The sequence below is a fragment of the Ptiloglossa arizonensis genome, chromosome 3, assembly GCF_051014685.1.
Source record: "Ptiloglossa arizonensis isolate GNS036 chromosome 3, iyPtiAriz1_principal, whole genome shotgun sequence".
In the NCBI taxonomy this organism is placed as follows: Eukaryota; Metazoa; Arthropoda; class Insecta; order Hymenoptera; family Colletidae; genus Ptiloglossa; species Ptiloglossa arizonensis.
The window spans coordinates 21,649,054-21,676,243 of record NC_135050.1 but is presented as its reverse complement, the minus strand read 5'-3'; the positions used below and the strand labels follow the sequence as shown (position 1 = coordinate 21,676,243).

Sequence of the window (27,190 nt, the reverse complement as noted above, 5' to 3'; positions counted from 1 at the left end):
ATGCATCTTTTGATTCCTTTGGATAATTAAAATAGTCCTGTATACCTATTTTTAATTATATAGAAAAGTCGAGATAAATACTAAAGTATAAAAGTGTTTGAGAAAAACAAACAAAAATTAAAGTATTTATTGAGAAGCATGACATAACCCGATGAGTAGACGATTGTTTTCAGATAACGTGATTGAAATACTTTCAAATTCGAGCGCTAGTATAGCCGGTGCATGTGTTCCGGAACTTGGGTGATGATCGTATCCTTTGTTATCACAAGCCGTGGTGAAATACAGCTGTAATTCACAACAATGGTGGTGCCGGTCGTGTTTTAGGTTAAAGTTGCGTGGTTTTGAGTAACTTTAGTCTAATTAGCGTTGTGAAAAATGGACAATAGGATCACAATATGTGACCCGGATGAAGAAGAAATCGACAATGAAATATTTCAGGAAGTTGAGCCCGTCAAGTGGATCAACGACGATCCAAACTATGATTTGGATGAAATCAACATGTTCTTCCATAGGGTGGATTCTGATCAGATTATATACGAGGAAAAAAAGAAAAAATGTAAATTTATCGGTAAATATGTTATGGGTGATGTTCTTGGTGAAGGTAGTTATGGAAAGGTGAAAGAAGTATTGGACTCAGAGACACTTTGTCGTAGAGCCGTGAAAATTTTAAAAAAGAAGAAACTTCGTAGAATCCCAAACGGAGAACTTAACGTTCAACGGTATGATAAACTAATTTTCATATTCTTTTTCGATTTTTCTTATTTTTATAATAAAGTCCATTATGAAACACTTTTAATCATTAGTATTATATATCAAGTTGATGCACGTTAAATGTTTTTTTTTTCAATTAAACAGTAAAGGCATGTAACTCTTTTAAAATGTAATATATTTATTTTTTCCTTATCCCAATGATTTAATAAAAATCAGAAATTCCAATTAAAAATGAAAAGTCTTTAGCACCATATTTATAAATTTCTTATTTTAGAATATTTTGTTTGATAAAAGATGGTTTAAAGACAATGAAGTCTGTTGAGGAAAGATCAAAAGAATAGGCACGATGTAGAAAAATTTCATATTTAAATTTACAATATTTTTTCATTGTAAACTATTATAAATAAAATTTTGCAATATCATATAATATGAATGATTTGTATCTGTTTACAGATGTAAACTGATATTTAAAAAATTTTTAAACTATTTTTTAATTTGTTTGCAATATATCTTTTGCTATTGGCTTTCCAAAATTTTAAAAGTTACCTTCCATTTAGGGTAACATAGATTAATTTGAATAATCTCTTTCATAATTTCATTATTTACACTTCCCTTGATTCTTCCTCTTAGTTGATTTTCAATTCCACATTGTCAATGCTTAACTTTGAAGATTGACGTTGAATGTTTCTTACATTAACATAACCTTTTGTAAATGTTGAATGTATTTTTTCAATATCTAATATACAGGTGTTAGGAGAAATTCCGTTTTATTTATCATAGTGTATAATAATTGATTGTTAAATACTTTAAGAAAATAATATTTTATATGCATCAACCTGATACGTGGTTTTTTAAGATAGACATGATACCAAATGAATTGTGAATTCTGTATTAAGTTGTATTATTTCTGACTTACTCAACAAGAGAAAAGAATAAGGAAATCTACTTTCATGAGTTTTGTGTTAATAAAAAAATTAACATACAAAAAATTGAAACATTAGAAGTAAATGTCTATAAAATTGTATTTTATAAATTACATAGTGTTTGTAAATATACAACAGTAACATATTTTGTATATACTATATAAACATTATTAAAATGAACTTATGGCACAAAATATAAATACTTAGTATTAAAAATGTAACAATGCATTTAGTATAATACATTATGTATTTTTGTAAATTGCATAACATTATTTTCTAAAAAGACTAAATTGATATGTAAAAATAACATACATTTTTTTTTAAGTCATATATGTAATTACTTTCTATAATTCTAAATACTATTTGTTCACATTCGTTAACAGGGAGATAAAACTATTAAGGATATTAAAACATAAGAATGTAATTAACCTTGTAGATGTTTTGTATAATGATGAAAAGGAGAAGATGTACCTAGTTATGGAATTTTGTGTATGTGGATTACAGGTAAAGTTCAAAAGCGTTACACAGTTTATTTTACAATGCATTACATATATACTTTTGCACAAATTGATATTGATTATATTTGTAGTTTCAGACACAATCTGTGTGAAAACTAACGTGACATTTATAAATGTTTGTTACACTTTTACAGAGATTTTTAAACATTTTATTCTATATATAATAACAACAATTAAAGTTTATTTTTTGTAATTGTATGTTTAATGAGAATATACAAAGAATAATTTCTGAAGTTGTATATAAAATATGAAACATCAAATACCTTTTCACATTCAAGCATATTCTTTATGATGTTTAAAATGAACATTGTTTTATGCTAATGTTATATAGAATAAAGGCCTGCATGGAATTAACAACAATTAGATTTCTATTTATTAGATCTTTTACAGGATATGTTGGGAAGCACACCACTCAAGAAGCTCCCAATTTGGCAAGCACACGATTATTTCTGTCAGTTGTTGGATGGTTTAGAATATCTCTATAGCAAAGGAATAGTACATAAAGATATAAAACCAGGAAATTTATTGCTAGCTTTAGATGGTACCTTAAAGATCAGTGATTTTGGTGTTGCAGAGGTATATATTCGGTTTACTTTATTTTGCAATTTTAGAATAATCTCTTAAATTTCAAGTTTTTATTTAATAAATTAAGAAAAAAATGCTATTACCAATAAAACATATTATTATAGTTGTCCAATTTTGTATCTTCTATTAGGCATTGGATATGTTTTTTGAAGATGACACATGTAAAATGGGACAAGGTTCACCAGCATTTCAACCTCCTGAAATTGCAAATGGCTGTGAAACATTTTCTGGTTTTAAGGTAGATATATGGAGTAGTGGAGTTACACTGTAAGTGTATTTTTATTTAAATTTTATAAATTATATGAACTTATTGCTTGTTCTTCTAATACAATTGTGAATATTTTGTAGGTACAATATAACAACAGGTCAATATCCTTTTCAAGGCGATAATATTTATAAATTATATGAAAATATAGGAAAAGGTGAATATACAATACCTGAAGAAGTAGAGGAGCCTTTGAAATCCCTTATACAAGGAATGTTACAAAAAGATGCAGATAAAAGATTTACTTTACAAGAAGTTAGAAAGCATCCATGGACTATATGCAGGCATCCTAGAACACAAGAAGAAGTGCCTATACCTCCTCTTAAAGGACACAAATGGCACAGTATGACTGTACTACCGTACCTGATGGAATATCACTATGGAGGTGACGACAATCCTACATATTACACTGAACATCAGTTAAATGGTATGTATTTTCTATATTTTTATTTTGCATCATGCAGTATGGTATTACAATTTTGTATCAAAGCTTAAATTTTCATGTTATCATAGTATTTAATACTTTATTATGTGTACATACTTATAACTAAAAAAAGGTAAGATAAGTGCATTGAGACCTGCATGTGTGGAACTATTTAAAAGAAGTATAAGAATCTTTAATATTGATATATTTGGTGCTTAATATATTATAATTCAAAAACTGCATTGTTGAATAGATTGTTATTTATATATTATTATGATTAAAACAATAATATTATTTAGTGGTCATGTGTGATTTGTTTAATTTGTATTTGTAACCGTGTTTTAACAAAACGAGCACACTACTTGCATGTACTTGTTTGTGAACTAAAATTTGTATGGCGTACTTTCATTGATTTTTTCATACAAAATAAATATTGAAATAAATAAAACGAAATTTTTTTTTACAAATATGTCAAATTGTACCAACTTTCTTTTATTGCAAATAATTCCTTATAACACATCATAAAGAAGAAATATGATTGAAAAAATAATTCATCTATGCAATTTATAATCATAATAAAATAAAAGTGCATAGGTAATTCAATAAAATACAGCTTTTGCTTTTCAGATTCTAAACGGAATACTGAACAATCTTTTTCAAATCGACTACTAGTATTCTTATCAAAGACATGCACCATTCTGTAACAATGACACACTTATATCTACCTATGATGTTGCGAGCTGATAAAAATGGGTACTCTCTATATAGTGTATACCCTGTTTTGCCCCTATGTATTTTATAACATTGAAAGTTTTACATAAAGCAAATATTAGATCAAAATTTTTAACTCAATAGTGTTTTGTTTTGAATAGTCCTATGCATTAGCTTTTGCAATGTGTCATGCATGTACTAAATTATTAGCAGTAATGTCATAATTGTAGCAGATGAATATTTTTATTTTTATTTTGTACACTGCACGATTAAGTATAGATATTATTAGTTTGATTTGCGTATCTAAAATTGCATATTAAAAAATTTTAAAGGTATTAACCCATTTAACTAAAATATGTAACAATTATTAATTCAATTTTCCTCGTTTAGAAGAAAAAAGGCTTCAAGAAATGGACAGAACCAGTGAAGACCAAAAAACTACATGGAATAGTCACAACAGCAAACCAAATTCACATCAAAGTAAACGAAGATGGCGCAAACCAATTTCATGCATTAGTGTTAAGAAATTTCCGTCTTGCAAGCCATCGTGATTTGTCTCATTGTCATGCTTATCTTTTATTATATATTTTCCTGACTGTGTCAGGTACAAAGTTTCTCTGCAGTGGAGATGACTGAGAGTTTAATAAGTGCTGAAATGCTAGGACAGTTACCTAGCTGCAGCTCGAATTGAGTATAAAATTTGAACTAATTCAAAAGCATTAAATGTAAACATTTGTGATATTAATATTAAATAGTCATAGTAGATAATTCATCATGCTCTATTAATGAAGTTAATGACTCGACGCCCAAATAAAGTGATTTTCTTTCTTGTGCCATAATGAAGTTACAATTAATGGTATCTGTTATTAAAAAATTGTTTGTACAACTTTTTCCTCTTTTACTTTTTGTTAACTTAGATGGTAAAGAGACACCAACCAAGAAAATCAGCATAAAAATTCATAACATTTTTAATACTAATTCTTATTGTTTTCATTTATCATTAAAATTGAACTCATGTTATTGGCAAATTCAATACATGTCATTCTGGAACTAATGTGCATAGTATTTTTATTAATATCGATATTATAAAACTAAAATACTTGTTTCTTTTAATCCCATAACAAAAAAAAGATTTGTTTTTTAATGGAAAATCTTTACATTTTTCAATGCTTCTATTTCAGGCTCCTTTATATATTATATTAACAAAGTATTTATACCATAAGATCTCTGTAGTCTATATTGTCAGAGAAGGCAAGACACAGATTATTCGAGTATATAACTTGTTTGGTGCTGGTTGATATCAAACGCATGTCACAAACATCGTTTTTAATCGATATTGAGAAACTGTCTCCAATGTATGTACATGTTAAGAATATTTTATATATAATTGTTATTTAGAAAACATGATCTGTGTTTTTAGGCTCTGCATATATTATAGTATTACCATTGTGAGATAACTTGCAGACACTTAACGCAATGCTTGTAACATGACTTAACACATACAGATATCAATTTATCTATGATACAAGAATGTAAGGATTGTTTCACATGTATACTTACAATAGATATTAATGAGGCGTACTTGAGTATTATTAAGGGTAAACATGATATTGTTGATTCATATATCTACGTTTGAACTTCGTACTAAGTGTTCCAAATTCGTGCTTTAAAAGTGTAGAAAATATTGTCAATGTGGTGTGATAAATCTGACGTACGTTATCTTTGTATGCAGACACGTTGCACACATGTATTTCAAGTACGAATCATAAATTTAAGATTTTTAAAATATGCATTCGACCAATTTGTTTAGAGTAAAGATATATTGCATACCTGTCACGCTTCCACGGCAGAATTATTTATTTCATAAAGGAAATATTATTGATGGCTAAAGAATTATAAAAGTTCTACTATGACAAGAATAAGTAATATTTTTTTTATGATAAGTAAAGATCAAATGATATCGATGATGTCGATATTATTTTAAATATCCTCGTTTCATCTACATAAGTTATATAGAAACGAAATCATAATGAAATGTTATAAAGTAACGTAAAATTCGAAGTATAACGAGTATGAAGCATAAATTGCTTTTTTCCTTGGAGGAATTATGGTGCCTAAATACTGCCAAGTACTCAAAGCACATGGAGAATAGTCACAGATTTTCTGATTGTACATATATATATTGTTTTTATCTTTGCATAAATATCAAGGAATTATAGTTACGTTCAGTTACACAAATAAGGATGGAAAAGATGAAAATAGGAAGATATTTATATCAGATTTATGTGATAATCTAAATCTTTTTTTAGAAATCTTTTTACTGTAAAATTGATTATATAAGGTATACTGTAACAACATATAGAATGTTAAATAAGGAATGTATCATAATAATTTTATGGCGAAGTAAAACGTGTACATTGATAAACCGTGATAACAAAATTTGTATATTACTCTGTTACTTTTTTTACTTATCGTATTTCTCAAATTTAGAAATCTACAGAATAAAATTAACAAAATTAATAGCAGATTTAAAAAAGAGGACTTATACAAAAGATATATGCGCATTATTTTTATATATCCGTAGTAGAATATGTCCTCTAATATCTTTTTCACTTATATGTATATACATGTACACATTTTATAAATATACACACTCACATACACATGTTTAACATGTTTAACTTTATCTTTAAAATTGTCTTATTAATTAGTTACAAATCGGCATTTAATTACTGTTTGCCATTTAAATTGTCAATTTATGTAAGTGTCAAAAAAGTAATCCTTGTTTAAAATATAAAGAAAGTATTAAAGTTAATAGATTCATCTCCCAAGTTTGTTCAACTATTACATCATTTCTTCAATTGCTGCTGTTTCTCTGTGTTGAATTACGAATTTATTAAATTAGAAAGTATATCATAAATAATGTATTGACATTAAACAAACTTGTATACATCGAAATTAGTATTACTATAAAAATAAGTAATTTGTGTTAAATAATTCTTTGAATTATCTCTCATAACTTCAATCAGTTACATATATTTCTATTAAAATGTCAATAATAATAAAATAAAGTTATAAACGCACACAATAAAAGATCATTGTAAAGGATCATTATTAAAGATTTTCCAAGTTGAGATACATCTTCGCAAGGCACTATATGTTCAAAAAATTAAATGTATAAAAGCTGTATATTATTGTATAGAATGATACTTATTAATGTTTGTAAAAATGTTTACTATAGAACATATATTCATAGAATTGAAATACAGCATAAAAGAATTCTTTATTCTTTCATTTGGTAATTATACTCCTTGGAATAGATACCTAAATTGTATTGTTCAAAATTATTTTTACTTATAACAGTGTAAATAAGTATAAATTGTAACTCAGAGCTGCAATGTAACTATATTCATATATATATGAGAACAAAATAATACAATATAATATGTAGTTTGAAATGGACAATATTATCACTGTCTTATTTCTAATTTAATTTCTTCAAACCACAAATTTACAATTTAAATTGTAAATAATTTTTGTACATTATTAATTTCAATGAAAAATATATTTTAAATATCAAATGATTAATTTTTTTACTTGCTCTGTATATAAGTAGTTTTTGTTTCATTTTTATAGAACGGTGTAGGTGTACAAGTATGGAATGCGGATTTTTTTTCCAAAATAACACGTTATTTTCGGAAGAATGATAAAAATAACTTTATTCAAAGTATGCTTCATTGCTAGTTAGGCACTTTTCCCATTTTTTCGGGCAATTTGTGGATACCACGCCAAAAAAAATCTTCACCTTTTGCCGCGAACCATTCATCGAGTCATTTTTTCACATCTTCGTATGAATCAAAACGCTGCTCAGCAAGTGCGTGACCCATCGATGCGAACAAGTGGTAGTCGGAAGAAGCCAAGTCTGGTGAGTAAATTGCATGGGATAAAATTTCCCAGCTGAGTGCTTCCAACGTGTCGCGAACCGGTTTTGCCGTATGCGATGGAGCATTGTTATGAAGAAAAATGATCTTGTCTTGCCTCTTTTAGTATTCTGGTCTTCTTTCAAGCAGCGAATGATTCAAATTCATCAATTGTTGTTTGTAATGTTCAGTATTAACCGTTTCACCAGAATTTAACAGCTCGTAATAAACCACACTCTTCTGGTCCCACCAAACATAGAGCATCGTCTTTTTGCCAAAGCGATTCGGTCTTACGGTCGATATGGATGGTGTGCCTGGGATTACCCATGATTTTTTACGTTTGGGGTTCTTAAAATAAATCCACTTTTTATCCCCAGCAACGATACGATGCAAAAATGACTTCCTTTTGTATCGTGCGAGCAAAATTTCACATGTGCTTTTGCGCCTCTCTATCTGTCTGTCGTTCAACTCATGTGGTACCCACTTGCCGGTCTGAATCTTTCCCATCTCTCGTCGGCTATTAGAAACAGCTTGTTGACTAACGTTCAATTGATCTGCGAGTTGTTTTTGTGTTTGTGAATCATCTTCGTTCAACAGAGCTTGCAATTCCACATCTTCGTATCTTTTTGGCGGTTTTCCATGTTTCTTGTCTGCAACATCGAAGTCGCCACTTTTGAAACGCCAAACTATTGTTCACACGTATCTTGAGATGGAGCATGTTTACCATAAGCTTCTTGAAGTAACCGGTACGATTCAGCAGCAGTTTTCTTCAAATGAAAACAAAAAATTAATGCTGTCTGCGAATGCTTTTTGCTTGGTATAAATTGTGATATATTGTACACAGCAACACAACACTATTAAAACACTTTTTCAATTTATCACTCAGGCGCATCTGACACTTATTGATGGCACAACAAAATGGCGTACATGTCAAATTTGTATACCACAAACAGCATTGGTGCGCCATCCGTTGTCTGCAATCCGCACTTCAGACTTGTACACCTGCTTACATATTTGCAAGATGAAAGTTTATTATTGCAGTACATTAATACATTAATATTAGTTGTGTATATAGAAAAATGATTCATGTTAGATCATTTATCAAGCACAACAGGAAATCTGATGTGATATACAAGTCCCCTTATGGGTAACTTAATTCAATATACACATAACAAGTTTTTTAACAATTCGACGATACATATAATACATAAACTATCGTAGAATAAATTATAATTAAATATTGTTCAAAATAATGTACTCATTCATAATGTTAGCCAATTACATATTTAAATGTTGATTTATTTAAAGAAAGATATTAGATTCCATGTTTTTTCAAATGATGCAAAGTGTACAGAACATTACATTTCTTTTATAATTCTCATTGAAATGTTAATAACAAAATAAATATTTGTATACATTACACATTTGGAATGATTGCACAATAATTTTTTTGAAGAACACCCATAAAAGGTATTAATCAAATAGTTATATAGTAACATGCATCAGACAACCAAGTACATACATATATTTATAAGAACTGCAATAAACTCTTTAAATAGTAATAGACACGCAGTAGATAGTTACATGGATATATATTACATCGAAATTGAGGCATACAATTACACATGTAGAATATGTATAATGTAAGTTTTCTTGTTAAATAAATATGTTTATTATCGTAACAATAGATAAACCGTTTCATTAATAATATACAACAGATCTATCTTATTATAAAACAAAATAATAAATTAAAATTGAAGGAAGCATTTTTCTGCAACTTGAAGAAATAAGTTTCATAGTTATACAGACAAAAAATACAGATTTATTATACATATACGTATTGCCATTGTATTAAATATAAGTTTTCAAAGCTTCTGTAATAGAATAATAATTTGAAACTTATTTTATGCGGAAATGTATTGTAAACATTTAATTCTATCTTTCTTTAACAAAAATTTTACTTTTTCGGCTATTATATATTCTCTTTTTACATTTCAACTGTACATTTGCCATATATTTGATTTTAAACTATAAAATTCCTTTGAAAGTTTTGAGCTACTCTTGTAATAAATTATCACGTAAAAGTATATAAAGTAATGCCTAGTTAAAAAAAAGTATAAATACTGAATTCTTTGATTTCTTTAATTATTTCTTAAAATTACTTAGAAAACATAAAAAGAAATGTAATTTTTCTAAAATAGTACAAAATATATTTTTTAATATTTATAAATAATTCAAATGCTTTACTCGTCCCCTTCTATGACATGTACATAGTTTGTAACAACGTATTCTTGAACTCATTTACGTTTAACGTGCATTTAAATGCATATCGTTTGAATACTTATGCACTATGTATTGTTTTTTAGTAAACGACACCTAATTCATTTCTACATAAACAATTACAGTTTTAAATACTTAACTCTAATGCAGACTCTTCTTCTAATTTTGAAATGAACTTTGCAACTCTGTACTTTGGTTCCACTTGACGTGTCATGTCTATTAGGCATAATAACTTCTTTATACCAATAAAGACACTAAAAAACAAAAATACTATTATTATATGTCTATGCTGAAAACATTTTCATACAATTACTATTTTTTAATAATTATTTGAAAAATGTACCCTTTTCCGTGAAGTTTGGAGTGCAAAGATGCCATTTCCTTTTTATTAAAGAGATCTACTTCTTCCAGAACACTCAAGAGATGATCAGATGTTGATAAGTTGGGTACATGAAGAATTGTACTAAATGCTGATAACATTTCCATGTCATCTAAAACTTGTCTACGAAAGTATAATAACTTCAATTACTATGTAACATTACTAACTATTTACTAAGCGTAGTATTACAAAGTATTATCTTAATTATTTTAATTGCGAATAATTATTCCACTGAGATTAAGCATTTTACCTGCGACTTGTGGTACAAAGTATCAATAATTTGCGACCACGCGGTGGGTATTTTTTTAACAGAACTAAAAGAGCTTGCAAGGTCAAGTTAGAATATCGAGGACCGATTGGACCATAATCCAACAAACGCTCAATATTATCGACTAAAATACAACTAAGTTGTGAGCGATATGCATCGTCGAATATCTGGAAGAAACAGAGGTAAATTGAACACTTTAGTTTTTACTATTATTTTTGTCATTCTTCTCGCATTAAATACGTTTATATTTGAAATAAAACAGAATGAGGCAAAAACTGAAAGCAATTGGAATTTTCTCATATACACAGAAACCAAGAAGTTGTATATCCCTTAGCAATCTGGATTATGTTGTTATAATATAAGCAATTAAAAGTGACTGGTGCGAGTCTCGACAAACCCTATTTATTACCTAGTTAACTGAATATTTAATTGCACCTAGAAATAATCTACGTAAAACATGTGTATCAATGACGTTTTATCAATTAAAAATATTAATTGCTCATATGTTAAAAACGAAGCATTACATTAAAAAATGGTAAAGAATTTTTCAATGATAATTGGCATGCGGAATTCTTATTTTCCGAATCACCCTTGTAGATTACCTTTCGAATAGAAAGGCATTTTGCAGGTTCCGTAAAACCGACCATATCCTCTGGCGTACACACTTTAATGAATGGAAAATCAGAATTTTTAGCTATTTTTGCAGCCAGAGCTGTTTTTCCACTATTTGGCGGTCCTTCTAGAAGAACCGACACAAGACCGGAACCTTCAGCTGACCGCGCCTCTTGTATGTAAAGATTACCATCGGACAAAATTTCTGCCACTGGTTCTCCCCAATTAATAATTCCACGTATAAGAAGATGTTCCAAAACTTCTGCACTTGTACCGAATGCCTAGAATGCAGAGTATATTAAACAGAAATTAAATTATAAGGATCATAATAGTTCGTCTATACTACTTGGACCCTTTTCAAATTACTTACAGGCTTAACATCATTTTCTAGAGCATGGAAGAAATCAGTTTTAGAAACCATAAGTTTTTCCATTGCAGCAGGATCCACCTCTACCTTGCTAGAGGCTTTGATCAATCTGTTCATAGCGGTACTTTGCGCGGCTCTAACTAAACCTTCCAATTCCGCACCACTGAAATTTTTTGTGAGCGTAGCTAATTCTTTCAAGTCAACATCCGGCGCTATCTTCTTATAATCTCTCATTCTAGATGTATGAATATTAAGGATTTGGAATCTACCATGTTCATCTGGTAAACTAATTTCCATTTGTACCTTTAAACATAGACCATTGTTAAAATAATTTTCTCTCTAATATTCCGTTTAAATAGTATTTTTATTTAATTCAAGATTGTAAAAACGTACTTCTAATCTGCCAGGTCGTAACAATGCTTCATCAATCATATCTCTTCTATTGGTCATACCAATGACAAGAATATTATTTAATTGTTCCACCCCATCAATCTTTGCAAGCAGCTGATTCACAACAGTATCATGTACTCCTGTATTTCCAGCAACACTACCGCGAGATTTACAAATAGCATCGATCTCGTCAAATATAATTATGTGTAAACCACTGTTTGGCCCAAGCTAAAAATTTATTTTTTTTAATGTTACAACAATACCTCAATAAAGTATTCAATGGAAAGTATTTATATTATATTTTTATACTCTTTTTTCCTCTTCTTCAGCATCAGCAAATAACCTTCTAATATTAGCTTCACTTTCTCCAACATATTTATCCAAAATCTGGGGGCCATTGACGATTTTAGGTTCTCTGGCATTCAACATAGTTCCTATTTGTCGTGCCATTAATGTTTTACCTGTACCCGGAGGACCGTAAAGTAAAATTCCTTTTACATGTTTGCAACCCAATTGAGTAACAATTTCTTGTGGAAAGACACGAGATGCAAATGCTCTTCGAAAAATTGCACTAAATTCTTTATCCAGACCACCAATTCCCATTTTTTGGAAGTCCCATTCTGGATTAATAATTGACTGGCGAACAATTTTGCCTTTTGCTTTACCAACAAGATTTAAGCTTGAATTTTCTGCTTTCTCAAACTGTATCACAGTATCACCTAGACACCGTCCCATTTGAGTCTTTTTAGGTACTGTGTTTTGTCCAGAACTTATAGCAGACAGATCAGCAGCTTCCAAACTTTTAACCACGAGACCAAGCATTTTCTTATCTTTAAATTGAAACACCAGCTGCTGACCCACGGTGAATGCCTGTCCCGAAAATTGCAATAAGAAATCCTTGGCCATTTCATCGGTATTATATGGTTCCATAGTGGTTCTAAAATAGGGCGTGTTACAAATGTTGTGATAAATATTCATGTCCTACAATTACTTTATGGCAACCTAAATACATAGGTAAAGAAAAAACATTATACGTACGACTTCTTTTGCAAAAAGTCAGCTTCCAAGACAATAGTGCATAAACACTCTGTACTTGAAGTAGGATTAAAGTGATAAGGTTGGACCTCAATTTCTTGATTGAGGGAAAGAGTAGCCCATTTTCGTTGGGGTAAACTGAAACCCACAGTTTCCCTAGGCACTTCATAATGTCTTTTTATAGTGAATACAAAATGATTATTTGGTGCAGTAGTGACTTCAATATGCCTAAAAATATAATTACATAAATGACTATTCTATTGTATCATTTAACGGATAAAAGTATATACTTATAAACTATGTACAACTTTAACATTAAAATGATATGTTTGATATTAAACAGTATATTAACATTTGTTATTTATATTATTCTGTTAATATTAAACATACATTGTCACTTTTGGTTTATATTTTTTCAGAAAAACAAAAATTGAGTGACATTTTCATCTAATTAGCTGAAAGCTTTTCTAAAATTTATATTATATATATAGTCTTCTAATCTTTAGATCTTGTTATAGGTATCAAATCAATGAAATAATAACAAGATAATTTATCTCTACCTAACATCATCTGGGAAGTCATCTGGATTAATTATTGCACAATTAGAGATGCTGAGTTCGTCTGTAGGACATCTCACTGCTCTCATCCGCTGTGGATAAAGAAATTTTATCATTTAACGATTGACTAATATTCCATCAAACCATGTAACATCCATAGTGAAAAGTATTGATGAGACTTGAAGTAAGGAGGGGGAGTTCACAAATAAGTTTCTTTTATCTATTTTCTGAATTAAATTTCCTACATATTTGTCGTTACGAATGCACGAGACAAAAGATAAAATCATATTAATAATCATTGTTATATTTAGACTTACCATTACTGACATGTTTTTGACAGAAAATTTTATACACTGGCCCCTATACAATATGAACCTGCAATGCAAGATATGAGGACAATCAATGCGACCAATAGTACAAATTTGAAATTCAACAGTTCCGTGCTAGAGATTTTGTTTTTATTTTATACAAAACTTTCCTATAACTTGTAGTTCCTTTGAAATTATTTTTGCCAATCGTTGTCGAGAATATGATATATTGCATTAAATACGGAAGTATTAAAAAGAATGTTTTATATTTTAAATTTTTGCCATTTTAAGGTAAATGTTTGGTGTTTAATTCGATAGCTGATAGAGACTATGTATCCACATAGTAGTAGCCTAGACGCAATGAACTATTAAATGAATTATTCAATTTCCCCAGGATGATAATATTCATGTAAAACCGCGTACCATGGGTTTGACATTCTGGATATCTATAGAAATGCGAAGAAAGAAGAGTGTAAAACTGTCTCTCATTAAGACTTTGTTTATTTTGAGTAGTTGTAAGGGTAGCTAAGCCTATAAAAGAAATTTAGTTTCTGCTGCTCAAATATTTCAAGCTCCAGAGTAGGAATAAATGGAACTTATTGTCTCAATATAATATGAGGTTGACCGGTTTTATAGAACCTCATATGATATAAAGAGAATAGTTTCCTACAATTATCAACTTTATTGATTTCGATGGTGCAGTTGATTATAGTTCCTAGAGTTATCTTCCTCAAATCCAGAGGTCTCTCGAAAATTACGAATATTATAGGAGATCGCCATTTCAGGGAAGAAAATTAAATGATTAGTTGTGTGCCTCTCTGGATATTATATGAATATATCGATACATACTTTTATATTTTGTATTTGAGATTTTCGTCAACAATTGACAAAAATTATTTCAACGATTTAAAAGTTATAGAAAAATTTTCTATTAAATAAAAACAAAATCTCTAGCACTACATTCTTGGATTACAGATTTATAATATTGGTCACACTGATTGTCCTCATATCCTGCATTGCAGGTTCATATTGTATAGGCGCCGGTTGTCAAAGTGTACTATCAAAAAGGTGTCAGTAATGGTAAGTCTAAATGTAAGAATAAATATTAATATGATTTTATCTTTTGTCTCGTGCATTCGTAACGACAAATATGTAGGAAATTTAATTCAGGAAATAGATAAAAGAAACTTATTTGTGAACTCCCCCCCCTTACTTCAAGTCTCATCAATACTTTTCACTATGGATGTTACATGGTTTGATGGAATATTAGTCAATCGTTAAATGATAAAATTTCATTATCCACAGCGGATGAGAGCAGTGAAATGTCCTACAGACGAACTCAGCATCTCTAATTGTGCAATAATTAATCCAGATGACTTCCCAGATGATGTTAGGTAGAGATAAATTATCTTGTTATTATTTCATTGATTTGATACCTATAACAAGATCTAAAGATTAGAAGACTATATATATATATAATATAGATTTTAGAAAAGCTTTCAGCTAATTAGATGAAAATGTCACTCAATTTTTGTTTTTCTGAAAAAATATACACCAAAAGTGGCAATGTATGTTTAATATTAACAGAATAATATAAATAACAAATGTTAATATACTGTTTAATATCAAACATATCATTTTAATGTTAAAGTTGTACATAGTTTATAAGTATATACTTTTATCCGTTAAATGATACAATAGAATAGTCATTTATGTAATTATATTTTTAGGTATATTGAAGTCACTACTGTACCAAATAATCATTTTGTATTCACTATAAAAAGACATTATGAAGTGCCTAGGGAAACTGTGGGTTTCAGTTTACCCCAACGAAAATGGGCTACTCTTTCCCTCAATCAAGAAATTGAGGTCCAACCTTATCACTTTAATCCTACTTCAAGTACAGAGTGTTTATGCACTATTGTCTTGGAAGCTGACTTTTTGCAAAAGAAGTCGTACGTATAATGTTTTTTCTTTACCTATGTATTTAGGTTGCCATAAAGTAATTGTAGGACATGAATATTTATCACAACATTTGTAACACGCCCTATTTTAGAACCACTATGGAACCATATAATACCGATGAAATGGCCAAGGATTTCTTATTGCAATTTTCGGGACAGGCATTCACCGTGGGTCAGCAGCTGGTGTTTCAATTTAAAGATAAGAAAATGCTTGGTCTCGTGGTTAAAAGTTTGGAAGCTGCTGATCTGTCTGCTATAAGTTCTGGACAAAACACAGTACCTAAAAAGACTCAAATGGGACGGTGTCTAGGTGATACTGTGATACAGTTTGAGAAAGCAGAAAATTCAAGCTTAAATCTTGTTGGTAAAGCAAAAGGCAAAATTGTTCGCCAGTCAATTATTAATCCAGAATGGGATTTCCAAAAAATGGGAATTGGTGGTCTGGATAAAGAATTTAGTGCAATTTTTCGAAGAGCATTTGCATCTCGTGTCTTTCCACAAGAAATTGTTACTCAATTGGGTTGCAAACATGTAAAAGGAATTTTACTTTACGGTCCTCCGGGTACAGGTAAAACATTAATGGCACGACAAATAGGAACTATGTTGAATGCCAGAGAACCTAAAATCGTCAATGGCCCCCAGATTTTGGATAAATATGTTGGAGAAAGTGAAGCTAATATTAGAAGGTTATTTGCTGATGCTGAAGAAGAGGAAAAAAGAGTATAAAAATATAATATAAATACTTTCCATTGAATACTTTATTGAGGTATTGTTGTAACATTAAAAAAATTAAATTTTTAGCTTGGGCCAAACAGTGGTTTACACATAATTATATTTGACGAGATCGATGCTATTTGTAAATCTCGCGGTAGTGTTGCTGGAAATACAGGAGTACATGATACTGTTGTGAATCAGCTGCTTGCAAAGATTGATGGGGTGGAACAATTAAATAATATTCTTGTCATTGGTATGACCAATAGAAGAGATATGATTGATGAAGCATTGTTACGACCTGGCAGATTAGAAGTACGTTTTTACAATCTTGAATTAAATAAAAATACTATTTAAACGGAATATTAGAGAGAAAATTATTTTAACAATGGTCTATGTTTAAAGGTACAAATGGAAATTAGTTTACCAGATGAACATGGTAGATTCCAAATCCTTAATATTCATACATCTAGAATGAGAGATTATAAGAAGATAGCGCCGGATGTTGACTTGAAAGAATTAGCTACGCTCACAAAAAATTTCAGTGGTGCGGAATTGGAAGGTTTAGTTAGAGCCGCGCAAAGTACCGCTATGAACAGATTGATCAAAGCCTCTAGCAAGGTAGAGGTGGATCCTGCTGCAATGGAAAAACTTATGGTTTCTAAAACTGATTTCTTCCATGCTCTAGAAAATGATGTTAAGCCTGTAAGTAATTTGAAAAGGGTCCAAGTAGTATAGACGAACTATTATGATCCTTATAATTTAATTTCTGTTTAATATACTCTGCATTCTAGGCATTCGGTACAAGTGCAGAAGTTTTGGAACATCTTCTTATACGTGGAATTATTAATTGGGGAGAACCAGTGGCAGAAATTTTGTCCGATGGTAATCTTTACATACAAGAGGCGCGGTCAGCTGAAGGTTCCGGTCTTGTGTCGGTTCTTCTAGAAGGACCGCCAAATAGTGGAAAAACAGCTCTGGCTGCAAAAATAGCTAAAAATTCTGATTTTCCATTCATTAAAGTGTGTACGCCAGAGGACATGGTCGGTTTTACGGAACCTGCAAAATGCCTTTCTATTCGAAAGGTAATCTACAAGAGTGATTCGGAAAATAAGAATTCCGCATGCCAATTATCATTGAAAAATTCTTTACCATTTTTTAATGTAATGCTTCGTTTTTAACATATGAGCAATTAATATTTTTAATTGATAAAACGTCATTGATACACATGTTTTACGTAGATTATTTCTAGGTGCAATTAAATATTCAGTTAACTAGGTAATAAATAGGGTTTGTCGAGACTCGCACCAGTCACTTTTAATTGCTTATATTATAACAACATAATCCAGATTGCTAAGGGATATACAACTTCTTGGTTTCTGTGTATATGAGAAAATTCCAATTGCTTTCAGTTTTTGCCTCATTCTGTTTTATTTCAAATATAAACGTATTTAATGCGAGAAGAATGACAAAAATAATAGTAACAACTAAAGTGTTCAATTTACCTCTGTTTCTTCCAGATATTCGACGATGCATATCGCTCACAACTTAGTTGTATTTTAGTCGATAATATTGAGCGTTTGTTGGATTATGGTCCAATCGGTCCTCGATATTCTAACTTGACCTTGCAAGCTCTTTTAGTTCTGTTAAAAAAATACCCACCGCGTGGTCGCAAATTATTGATACTTTGTACCACAAGTCGCAGGTAAAATGCTTAATCTCAGTGGAATAATTATTCGCAATTAAAATAATTAAGATAATACTTTGTAATACTACGCTTAGTAAATAGTTAGTAATGTTACATAGTAATTGAAGTTATTATACTTTCGTAGACAAGTTATGGAAGACATGGAAATGTTATCAGCATTTAGTGCAATTCTTCATGTACCCAACTTATCAACATCTGATCATCTCTTGAATGTTCTGGAAGAAGTAGATCTCTTTAATAAAAAGGAAATGGCATCTTTGCACTCCAAACTTCAAGGAAGACGGTACATTTTTCAATAAATATTAAGAAGTAGTAATTGTATGAAAATGTTTTCAGCTTAGACATATAATAATAGTATTTTGGTTTTTTAGCGTCTTTATTGGTATAAAAAAGTTGTTATGTCTAATAGACATGACACGTCAAGTGGAATCAAAGTACAGAGTTGCAAAATTCATTTCAAAATTAGAAGAAGAGTTTGCACTAGAGGCAAGTATGTAAAATTCTAATTGTTTATGTAGAAATGAATTAGGTGTCGTTTACTAAAAAACAATACATAGTGCATAAGTATTGAAACGATATGTATTTAAATGCACGTTAAACGTAAGTAATTTGAAGAATACATTGTTATAAACTATGTACATGTCATAGAAGGAGACAAGTAATGCATTTGAATTATTTATAAATATTAAAAAATATATTTTGTAATATTTTAGAAAAATTACATTTCTTTTTATGTTTTCTAAGTAATTTTAAGAAATAATTAAAGAAATCAAAGAATTCAGTATTTATACTTTTTTTTAACTAGGCATTACTTTATATACTTTTACGTGATAATTTATTACAAGAGTAGCTCAAAACTTTCAAAGGAATTTTATAGTTTAAAATCAAATATATGGCAAATGTACAGTTGAAATGTAAAAAGAGAATATATAATAGCCGAAAAAGTAAAATTTTTGTTAAAGAAAGATAGAATTAAATGTTTACAATACATTTCCGCATAAAATAAGTTTCAAATTATTATTCTATTACAGAAGCTTTGAAAACTTATATTTAATACAATGGCAATACGTATATGTATAATAAATCTGTATTTTTTGTCTGTATAAGTATGAAACTTACTTTTTCAAGTTGCAGTGAAATGCTTCCTTCAATTTTAATTTATTATTATGTTTTATAGTAAGATATTTTATTTTTTTGATAGTATATAAGTAATAAAACAATTTATCTATTGTTACAATAATAAACACATTTATTTATCAAGAAAATTTACATTATACATACTCTACATGTGTAATTGTATGCCTCAATTACTATTTAAAGAGTTTATTGCAATTCTTGTAAATATATGTATATATTTTGTTGTTTAATGTTTGTTACTATGTACTTAGCTATTTGATTAATGCCTTTTAGGGGTGTTCTTCAGAATTATTGTGAAATCATTCCAGATGTGTAATGTATACAAATATTTATTTTGTTATTAACATTTTAATGAGAATTATAATAAAAATGTAATACTCTGTACATTTTGTATCATTTGAAGAAACATGGAATCTAAACATATTGTGAATAGGTATATTATTTTGAATAATGTTTAATTATAATTTATTCTATAATAGTTTATCTATGTATTATATATACCGTCGATTTGGTAAATAATTTTTTGTACGTATATTGAATTAAGTTACCTGTTAAGGGAGTTGTGTATTACATTAGATTTTCTGTTGTTCTTGATAAATGATTTAACATAAATCATTTTTCTATGATCACAATTAAAATTTATGTATTGATGTGTAGCAGTAATGAATTTACATCTTCCTAATATATCTATAAGAATGAAATAAAATCTACTTGCAATTCAGAACAAGTAAAAAAATTTATCATTCGATATTTAAAATACATTTTTCACTGAAATTTATAATGTATGAAAATTATTTAGAATTTGGACTGTAAAATCGTGTGTTGAAAAAAGAAGTATTTATTTTATGTATTAACATCTTTTATTCATGATATTATGTTACTATAATAAAAAGTATAAAGCCAGCTGCAAACAGTGTATACTTCAGTTTCAGTAATTAATATTTATATGAGTGATAGATTTTGTATTTCCTATATATAATAATAATTTATTTTTTTGTTTTCTTTTTGTAGTAAATGAAATTGCTTTGGAAAATTGTTCTTCTTGACAAGTTCTTCTTGAATGCATAGAATTCTTATTATTTTGTAACAAATATATACTAATACAAGAAAGTGTAGAAAATAAAGTTTTTTATTAAGAAATTTTATTTACAATTTATTTAAAATTGTGTTTTCATGGGCGAAAAATTAATATAAAATAAAAAAAGAGATTGAAAAAAAAATTGTTATGGATGGAAGGGACTTGAAACTTGGCCCCCGGTTCTTACTTGACTTACATAGTTAACTATTTACTGTGTACTATTCTGCAAGATTTGGCGATTGTGCTGTACATTTGTAGACAATGTTAAATACAAACAGCGTAGTTTCGTGTTAAAACAAATTAAATTATTTAAAATGTTTCGTAATTTGTCGCAGAAATGGTTCCTTGAAAAATCTTTCACCCAATGCAAAAAAATATTTTACTATAATTTTCACCGTCAAACATTGCACACATCTGCCACTCTATTTGAGGTTAATAAGGAGATCAGTCAAAAAAATTCAATTGATCAAAAACGGTTCAAAAATCTATCAAAAAATGGACCGTCATTGAACGACTTTATATCGAGTGAATCTGTAATTCCTAATTATTCTGTTAGCACACCAGATATTCCGTATATCCAGAATATTGATGCATGTAATCAGAGAGGTAAATAAGTATGACTTGTATTGAAGTTGTATCTATTTAAATTTGTAGTTTGACTGTAATTAAACAAAATGTGTATAACTTATTATTTATTAATTTATACAGGTATGGTATTTCTTGAAATATTATGGGAAGAAGAATATTAATTCTTATTTCTATTTATTTTTATTTTAGTCTATTTCGCAATTTATGGTTGTCAAATGAATGTTAATGATGCAGAAATAATTTGGTCTATTCTAAAAGCACATGGTTACAAAAAAGTAGAGAAATTAGAAGAAGCTAATATAATCCTACTAGTTACGTGTTCCATCAGGGATAATGCGGAACAAAAAATATGGAACAAATTAGAGAATTTAAATATTATCAGAAAAAAAAAGAAGCATACGGTGAAAATTGGTTTATTAGGTATGATTGTGAATTCCAAAAATTAAATAATATAATGCATAGGTTTTGTAATATATTTATTTATTATTGCATTAGGATGCATGGCAGAACGTTTAAAAACCAAAATCCTAGAAAGAGGTCGACTTGTCGATGTGATTGCTGGTCCAGACAGTTATAAGGATTTGCCAAGACTACTGTCTGTACCAGACGAGGAAACTGCTGTTAACACTATTTTGTCATTTGATGAAACATATGCAGATATTCTACCAATAAGGCTGAACCCGGACTGCACTAGTGCATTTGTGTAATGTCTTAGTCTTGCTCATAACAAACAAAGTATTATATTTTATATAAAAATATTATCTTGCAACACATAATTCACAATTCCTAATTTTAAGTTTTATTTAATTACCTTTAATTATTTTTCTAGTTCAATAACGCGAGGTTGTAATAATATGTGCACATACTGCATTGTACCATTTACACGAGGAAGAGAACGGTCACGACCAATCGACAGCATAGTCAATGAAATTCAATCCTTGTCCGAAGATGGTGTAAAGGAAGTAACATTACTGGGACAGAATGTAAATAGTTACAGAGATACGTCGGAATCAAAATTTTATGTGGCTAATGATGTGGAAACTCATCTTGCTAAAGGTTTTAAAACTGTATATAAGAACAAAATAGGAGGTCGTAGGTTTAGTGATTTGTTAGATAAAGTTTCTCTCATTAATCCAGAAATGAGGATAAGGTACTACAGATTCCACTATGATATTTAATTATAAAATATATTGTAGTTTAAAATATTTAATCTTACAAAGTGCAGTTTTAATTGAAAATCATTTTTAGATTCACATCACCGCATCCTAAAGACTTTCCTGATGAAGTTTTGCAATTGATAGCCGAGAGGTCGAATATTTGTAAGAAAATTCATTTACCTGCTCAAAGTGGTAATTCTGACATTTTGGAGAGAATGAGGAGAGGATATACAAGAGAAGCATATTTAGATTTGGTATACCATATACGCGGTATTATTCCGAATATATATCTTTCCAGTGATTTTATTGCTGGATTCTGTGGCGAGACGGAGGAAGAGTTTCAAGATACATTATCGTTGATACAATTAGTAAAATATAACAAAGCATTCTTATTTTCGTACAGCATGCGAGAGGTAATTTATATTTATACACATTTTTTTCAATCGACATTCGACGATACTTGTAAATTACATTATATTATAAAGACAAAGTATTTATTACTACTGTTTTATTACTTTTTAGAAAACTACCGCACATCGTCGCTATAAAGACGATGTAGAACCGAGTGTAAAACAAGAACGACTTGGAAGAATGATTTCATTGTATAATTCTATTGCAGAGAAATTGAATAAATTACAGATTGGACAGTTGCAACTTGTACTTATAGAAGGGGTAAAATGATTTTATGTTATAATAATAAAATTATATTATAAAAATGATAAGAAGTAAATGGTATAATAGTTAAAATGGTTTTAGAGACAATCTAATTTTGATTTTAATCTTAGGTCAGTAAGCGATCAAATGAGTATTTTCAAGGAAAGAATGACGGTGACATACGAGTTCTAATTCCAACTATAGGCATACCTACTGACAAATATTCTGATGTAAAGAAACCCATACAAAGTGGTGATTATGTTGTTGTAGAAATTTGTAATGCTAATATGTGCACCTTAACAGGCGTACCTTTGTATCATTCATCGATAACCGAATTTGCATCGTCATCTGTATTATAAATAAAAGAGAATAATAGTTGCCAAAGTCTTCATTTGTCATTTAATCGCATCTATCGCTGTACAATCGATTACCAACATTGTTGGTAAAATCATAATATTGTTAATGAAAACAAGCATGTAGTTACTATGATATACGTATATAATAAATAGATATAATTTAACCTAATTTTGTGGTACATGGCATTTTATAGGTAGGTACATAAACATTTCCTATTCTAAACAAGATACTAATGATGTTTTTTCAAAAAAATATACATATATATATATAAAATATATATATATATGTATATATATAATGATAGAAATATAAGAATTGACTACGTAACTAAGCTTTTGCTTCTAAGTAATTAATTCCTGTAACAGGTATCTTGTCATATATTTTTTTCGTATTTTTAAAATATCTTTCAATATTTTAATTTTATAATATTAAAATTTTTGATACGTGCTTTCAGAACATTTTATAGTACCTTAGAATTGCATTAACACCTGAATTTGTTTTTTAAAGAAATATATAATCGAGGACAAATTTTGAACATTTTAATAGGAGTTTATAGTTTTGCAAAAGTATGGGATAAGTCGAAGTATGCAAACTTTTCATACATCTTAATTTTAGCTGCTTATATTTCGAAAATAAAGCAAAATGGTAAATATTTTACGATTTTTATTGACCCGAGAAATTGCGTGATTCGGTATATCCCACTTTATTTTGTGACACTTTCTATAATTTGATAATCGTATACCATTGAAGTTTCATCATAAACTATTTACAAAATAACAATGCATTGATCTTTAAAAGAAAAATCATTTTATACAAGATTATTACCTAACAGTATAAACAGCTTGGTTTGTACACGATATTTATATTATTGTATAAACACCTGAGTAGGTATCATGAAATCATGTAAAGTCGATGTCTTTGGAAGTATCTCTTAAACGAGACTCGCGGTTCCGATGTTAATAACAACGTTGTCTGCACCGCGTTCGTAAACCGTGAGATCGTGGTTCCTGGGTTGCTCTAACAGTGCAGCCAGTTGTTCACCGCTGGGAAATGTGTTTGGTGTGGTTGGAAGAATCACGTCGCATTCCAATTGACCTGAAATGTGATAATGTGATCGTTATTCTTTTGTAAGGCTGTTAGAATCGGAACGAAATTAATTTAAACTCGAAATCAGAATAATTCTCATCTATAATAGTTGTGTCTGGTGCGTCTGGATTTAATGTAACGCAAACAGGAAAGGCTTAGAGAAAAAGAACAAAATTTACAAACGTGGTAGAATACTATTACGAAAGTGATCGATGACTATTCGATTTATTACAATATGTAGAAATGTTACAACAGAGACGTATACTATATAGAGGTACGGAAACGTAGAAAGATGAAGAGAAATAGTGGTGTTTAGAAATATATGAAAAAAGAAAAGAGTAAAATATAAAAGAGAAACATGGAGATGTACTTGCATACGTTTTCAGAGAAACCGAATAAACGAAAGAAAATATAGATATTGGATAAAGAAAAAATATATAGAAAATATAGACAGAGATAAAGAAAATATAGAAACAGAAGAATATAAAAATATATTAATTTTTATTCGTACGAAAAGATAGTTTCAGAAATATTATAGTTTAACATTTAACAGTGCGAGGAGATTATTATCGACATAAATTACAGTTAGATATTTTTACCTGATAACGATGGTGATGCACCTTTACTAGAGCCATACATGCGGGTACTATATCCTGAATCATTGTGCGCATCGTGTAAAGGCGGTGTCGGGCTATAAACCGCATTACGAGATCTATATGGCATTCTGGCTATACTGTCGTAATGCACGTGCTCCGATATTACTCCTTTTCCAGAGATCCCTCCGTTAAGTGCTTCCGGTTGTTCGTCGTCATCTCCCTCGCTGCTCTCGCTGTCATTACCTACGTTCAACATAACACTTTCAGAAAAGATTCCCAAAACTTACCACGCGATCAACGATCGTATTGGATTTTCCTCGATCCGATAAGAATATTTTCAAAATTTAAAAAAACGCTACACAGTGCTTCGGGCGCAAATTGTTCTAAATTATTCGTTCGCAAATTTTTAACTCCGATAATTTATCAACGGACGTGCTTAAAAAGACATATTTAGAATCGTATCAATACTCCTCGAGTCTGCACAAATTGTGGGTAAACGATGTTGAAAATATCGGACGAATTCAAATATTATTATAATTGAAAATCCGGAGACTCGTAAAGTAACGTTTTACGTACGTGGTATCGTTAGCCATTTTAAGATGCGTATAGCTCGGTGACTAAAGAAAAAGTGACGAGGGATCAGCCCCAGCGACGAGACGTACCGTTCGTTCGCGAGAAGAAGGCTAACGAGTGCTTACGTCCCCACTCTATGATCCACCAGTTCCCCTACCATCGCGTGCATCGTGGTTATTGGCCGAGCACGGTAACGGGAGATCGACAGCGGCCAATAGCGACAATGCGCGCGATGGTGGGGGAACTGGTAGCCTGTAGAGTGGGGATGTAAACACTCATCGGTCATCTTCCCGCGGATCGTTGAACGGTGCAGCTATTACGATATTGTTTAAAAAAAGACTATGAAACGATGACAAGGACCATCGATTGCGAAAGAATAGACACTTTAACGTTCGATTTTGGAGATTGAGTCCACGTGGATAACCGATAGAGTCGTTCCAACATTAGGGGACTTCTTTCCGAAGTTATCGAGCTACACTTGTATCCATATCTGCATAAACTAACGAGATTGTACATCCAAGAGGTTGATTTTCTTTACGAGCGACGAGATCCTTACTTTGCACGCGCCAAGTTTTCGACATGCCCCATGTAACTTGACGAAATACCTTTACCTTCGCCGTGCCAGCCGTTCCCAACGCCACCCTGCGGCTGGACCCTTTGATTTTGGGAACACTGACTGTGTTCGGGACTGGTCGGTTCGCTGCTCCCTGAACGGGGACCTCGCCAACCGTTATGCATGCCAGGTACTTGTTGAAATCGTTTGATCATCTCGTGAACGCTGCGTCGTCCCGAAGATCTCCACTCGGTCGAGTTGTCGTCGTTCTTCCGCGTTGCGTTACTTTCCTCTTGGCAGGAGTTCATGCCATGATCCCGAGACGAAAGATCCTGGTAATTTATGATCGCAACTTTTCTGAATTCCGAACAAAATTATTATGCAGAGAATTTCATCGCGTTACAGACTTCATAATATTTCAGAGAACCGAACTCTCTCGCGACCCAACGGTTCTACCCGATCCTCGAAACGACGCAACCCGGGAACCAAATTATACTTCCGCGTCTGTGGCTACCTTATCTTCGGTAGACACTCGTCGAATCTCAAAATACAACTCGAGAGATGATTTACACGCGTCCTTGAAATCGTTCCAAGGTCACTTTTCCATCGAAAGCGATCAGAAAATAATATTTGTATCGCAAGACACGAAAAAAATGGAACGCATCTGTGGAGCTTCTCTCACAACTTTGCGCGAAACATTGTCAAAAACTCGAAGAAACATCGAATTCCTTGTAACGGTGATCGTTATCCACCGATACTATCGCGTTCCCAAAGT

The 27,190-nt window shown here is 30.3% G+C and overlaps 5 protein-coding genes and 2 long non-coding RNA genes across 14 annotated transcripts in view; 4 read left to right on the top strand and 3 right to left on the bottom strand.

Moving 5' to 3' along the window:
- The first annotated feature begins 244 nt into the window (after positions 1 to 244).
- On the top strand, positions 245 to 5,925 carry Lkb1 (Lkb1/serine/threonine kinase 11). Of its 2 annotated transcripts, none has more exons than XM_076305934.1 (6): positions 245 to 719; positions 2,018 to 2,138; positions 2,543 to 2,728; positions 2,868 to 3,004; positions 3,086 to 3,429; positions 4,528 to 5,925. In XM_076305934.1, the coding sequence occupies exons 1-6, from the start codon at positions 376 to 378 to the stop codon at positions 4,686 to 4,688; spliced, it is 1,293 nt and encodes a 430-aa protein (XP_076162049.1). In that variant the 5' UTR covers positions 245 to 375; the 3' UTR covers positions 4,689 to 5,925. The 2 variants fall into 2 exon arrangements, with proteins under 2 accessions (XP_076162049.1, XP_076162050.1); XM_076305935.1 differs by lacking the exon at positions 4,528 to 5,925 and adding an exon at positions 4,054 to 4,179.
- LOC143144010 (uncharacterized) lies at positions 2,399 to 5,312 on the bottom strand. The gene is made up of 3 exons (XR_012991321.1): positions 3,175 to 5,312; positions 2,821 to 2,934; positions 2,399 to 2,631 (listed from the first exon to the last, which is right to left on the bottom strand). It is a non-coding gene; the product is annotated as an uncharacterized LOC143144010 (long non-coding RNA).
- A 1,938-nt stretch (positions 5,926 to 7,863) lies between the features above and the next one.
- Positions 7,864 to 12,380, top strand: LOC143144009 (uncharacterized). Its single transcript, XR_012991320.1, has 3 exons — positions 7,864 to 9,527; positions 10,749 to 11,166; positions 11,247 to 12,380. It is a non-coding gene; the product is annotated as an uncharacterized LOC143144009 (long non-coding RNA).
- On the bottom strand, positions 9,975 to 14,328 carry LOC143144006 (vesicle-fusing ATPase 1-like). The gene is made up of 10 exons (XM_076305931.1): positions 14,263 to 14,328; positions 13,949 to 14,037; positions 13,392 to 13,616; positions 12,663 to 13,290; positions 12,357 to 12,581; positions 11,967 to 12,266; positions 11,587 to 11,877; positions 10,967 to 11,151; positions 10,681 to 10,839; positions 9,975 to 10,591 (listed from the first exon to the last, which is right to left on the bottom strand). Exons 1-10 carry the CDS (start codon positions 14,272 to 14,274, stop codon positions 10,465 to 10,467), a joined length of 2,241 nt encoding a protein of 746 aa, XP_076162046.1. The 5' UTR covers positions 14,275 to 14,328; the 3' UTR covers positions 9,975 to 10,464.
- A 934-nt stretch (positions 14,329 to 15,262) lies between these two features.
- LOC143144051 (vesicle-fusing ATPase 1-like) lies at positions 15,263 to 19,588 on the top strand. The gene is made up of 10 exons (XM_076306048.1): positions 15,263 to 15,333; positions 15,559 to 15,647; positions 15,984 to 16,208; positions 16,310 to 16,937; positions 17,019 to 17,243; positions 17,334 to 17,633; positions 17,723 to 18,013; positions 18,449 to 18,633; positions 18,761 to 18,919; positions 19,008 to 19,588. Exons 1-10 carry the CDS (start codon positions 15,331 to 15,333, stop codon positions 19,132 to 19,134), a joined length of 2,232 nt encoding a protein of 743 aa, XP_076162163.1. The 5' UTR covers positions 15,263 to 15,330; the 3' UTR covers positions 19,135 to 19,588.
- A 1,468-nt stretch (positions 19,589 to 21,056) lies between these two features.
- Positions 21,057 to 23,628, top strand: LOC143144007 (CDK5RAP1-like protein). Of its 2 annotated transcripts, none has more exons than XM_076305932.1 (7): positions 21,057 to 21,457; positions 21,629 to 21,859; positions 21,935 to 22,142; positions 22,269 to 22,589; positions 22,688 to 23,009; positions 23,119 to 23,268; positions 23,382 to 23,628. In XM_076305932.1, exons 1-7 carry the CDS (start codon positions 21,166 to 21,168, stop codon positions 23,607 to 23,609), a joined length of 1,752 nt encoding a protein of 583 aa, XP_076162047.1. In that variant the 5' UTR covers positions 21,057 to 21,165; the 3' UTR covers positions 23,610 to 23,628. The 2 variants fall into 2 exon arrangements, with proteins under 2 accessions (XP_076162047.1, XP_076162048.1); XM_076305933.1 differs by having other exon boundaries at positions 21,439 to 21,559.
- Positions 23,629 to 24,058: 430 nt separating this feature from the next.
- Positions 24,059 to 27,190, bottom strand: part of Dgo (ankyrin repeat domain containing protein 6 diego) — a 279,288-nt gene continuing 276,156 nt past the window's right edge. For 5 of the 6 annotated variants that reach the window (XM_076307117.1, XM_076307113.1, XM_076307114.1 and 2 more), the window contains 3 exons: positions 26,468 to 26,747; positions 25,293 to 25,532; positions 24,059 to 24,702 (listed from right to left, as the gene is read on the bottom strand). In XM_076307117.1, the coding sequence (XP_076163232.1) occupies positions 24,539 to 24,702; positions 25,293 to 25,532; positions 26,468 to 26,747 (684 nt within the window). In that variant the 3' untranslated portion in view covers positions 24,059 to 24,538. The remainder of the gene's footprint in view (positions 24,703 to 25,292; positions 25,533 to 26,467; positions 26,748 to 27,190) is intronic. The other variant, XM_076307118.1, reaches the window with a different exon arrangement.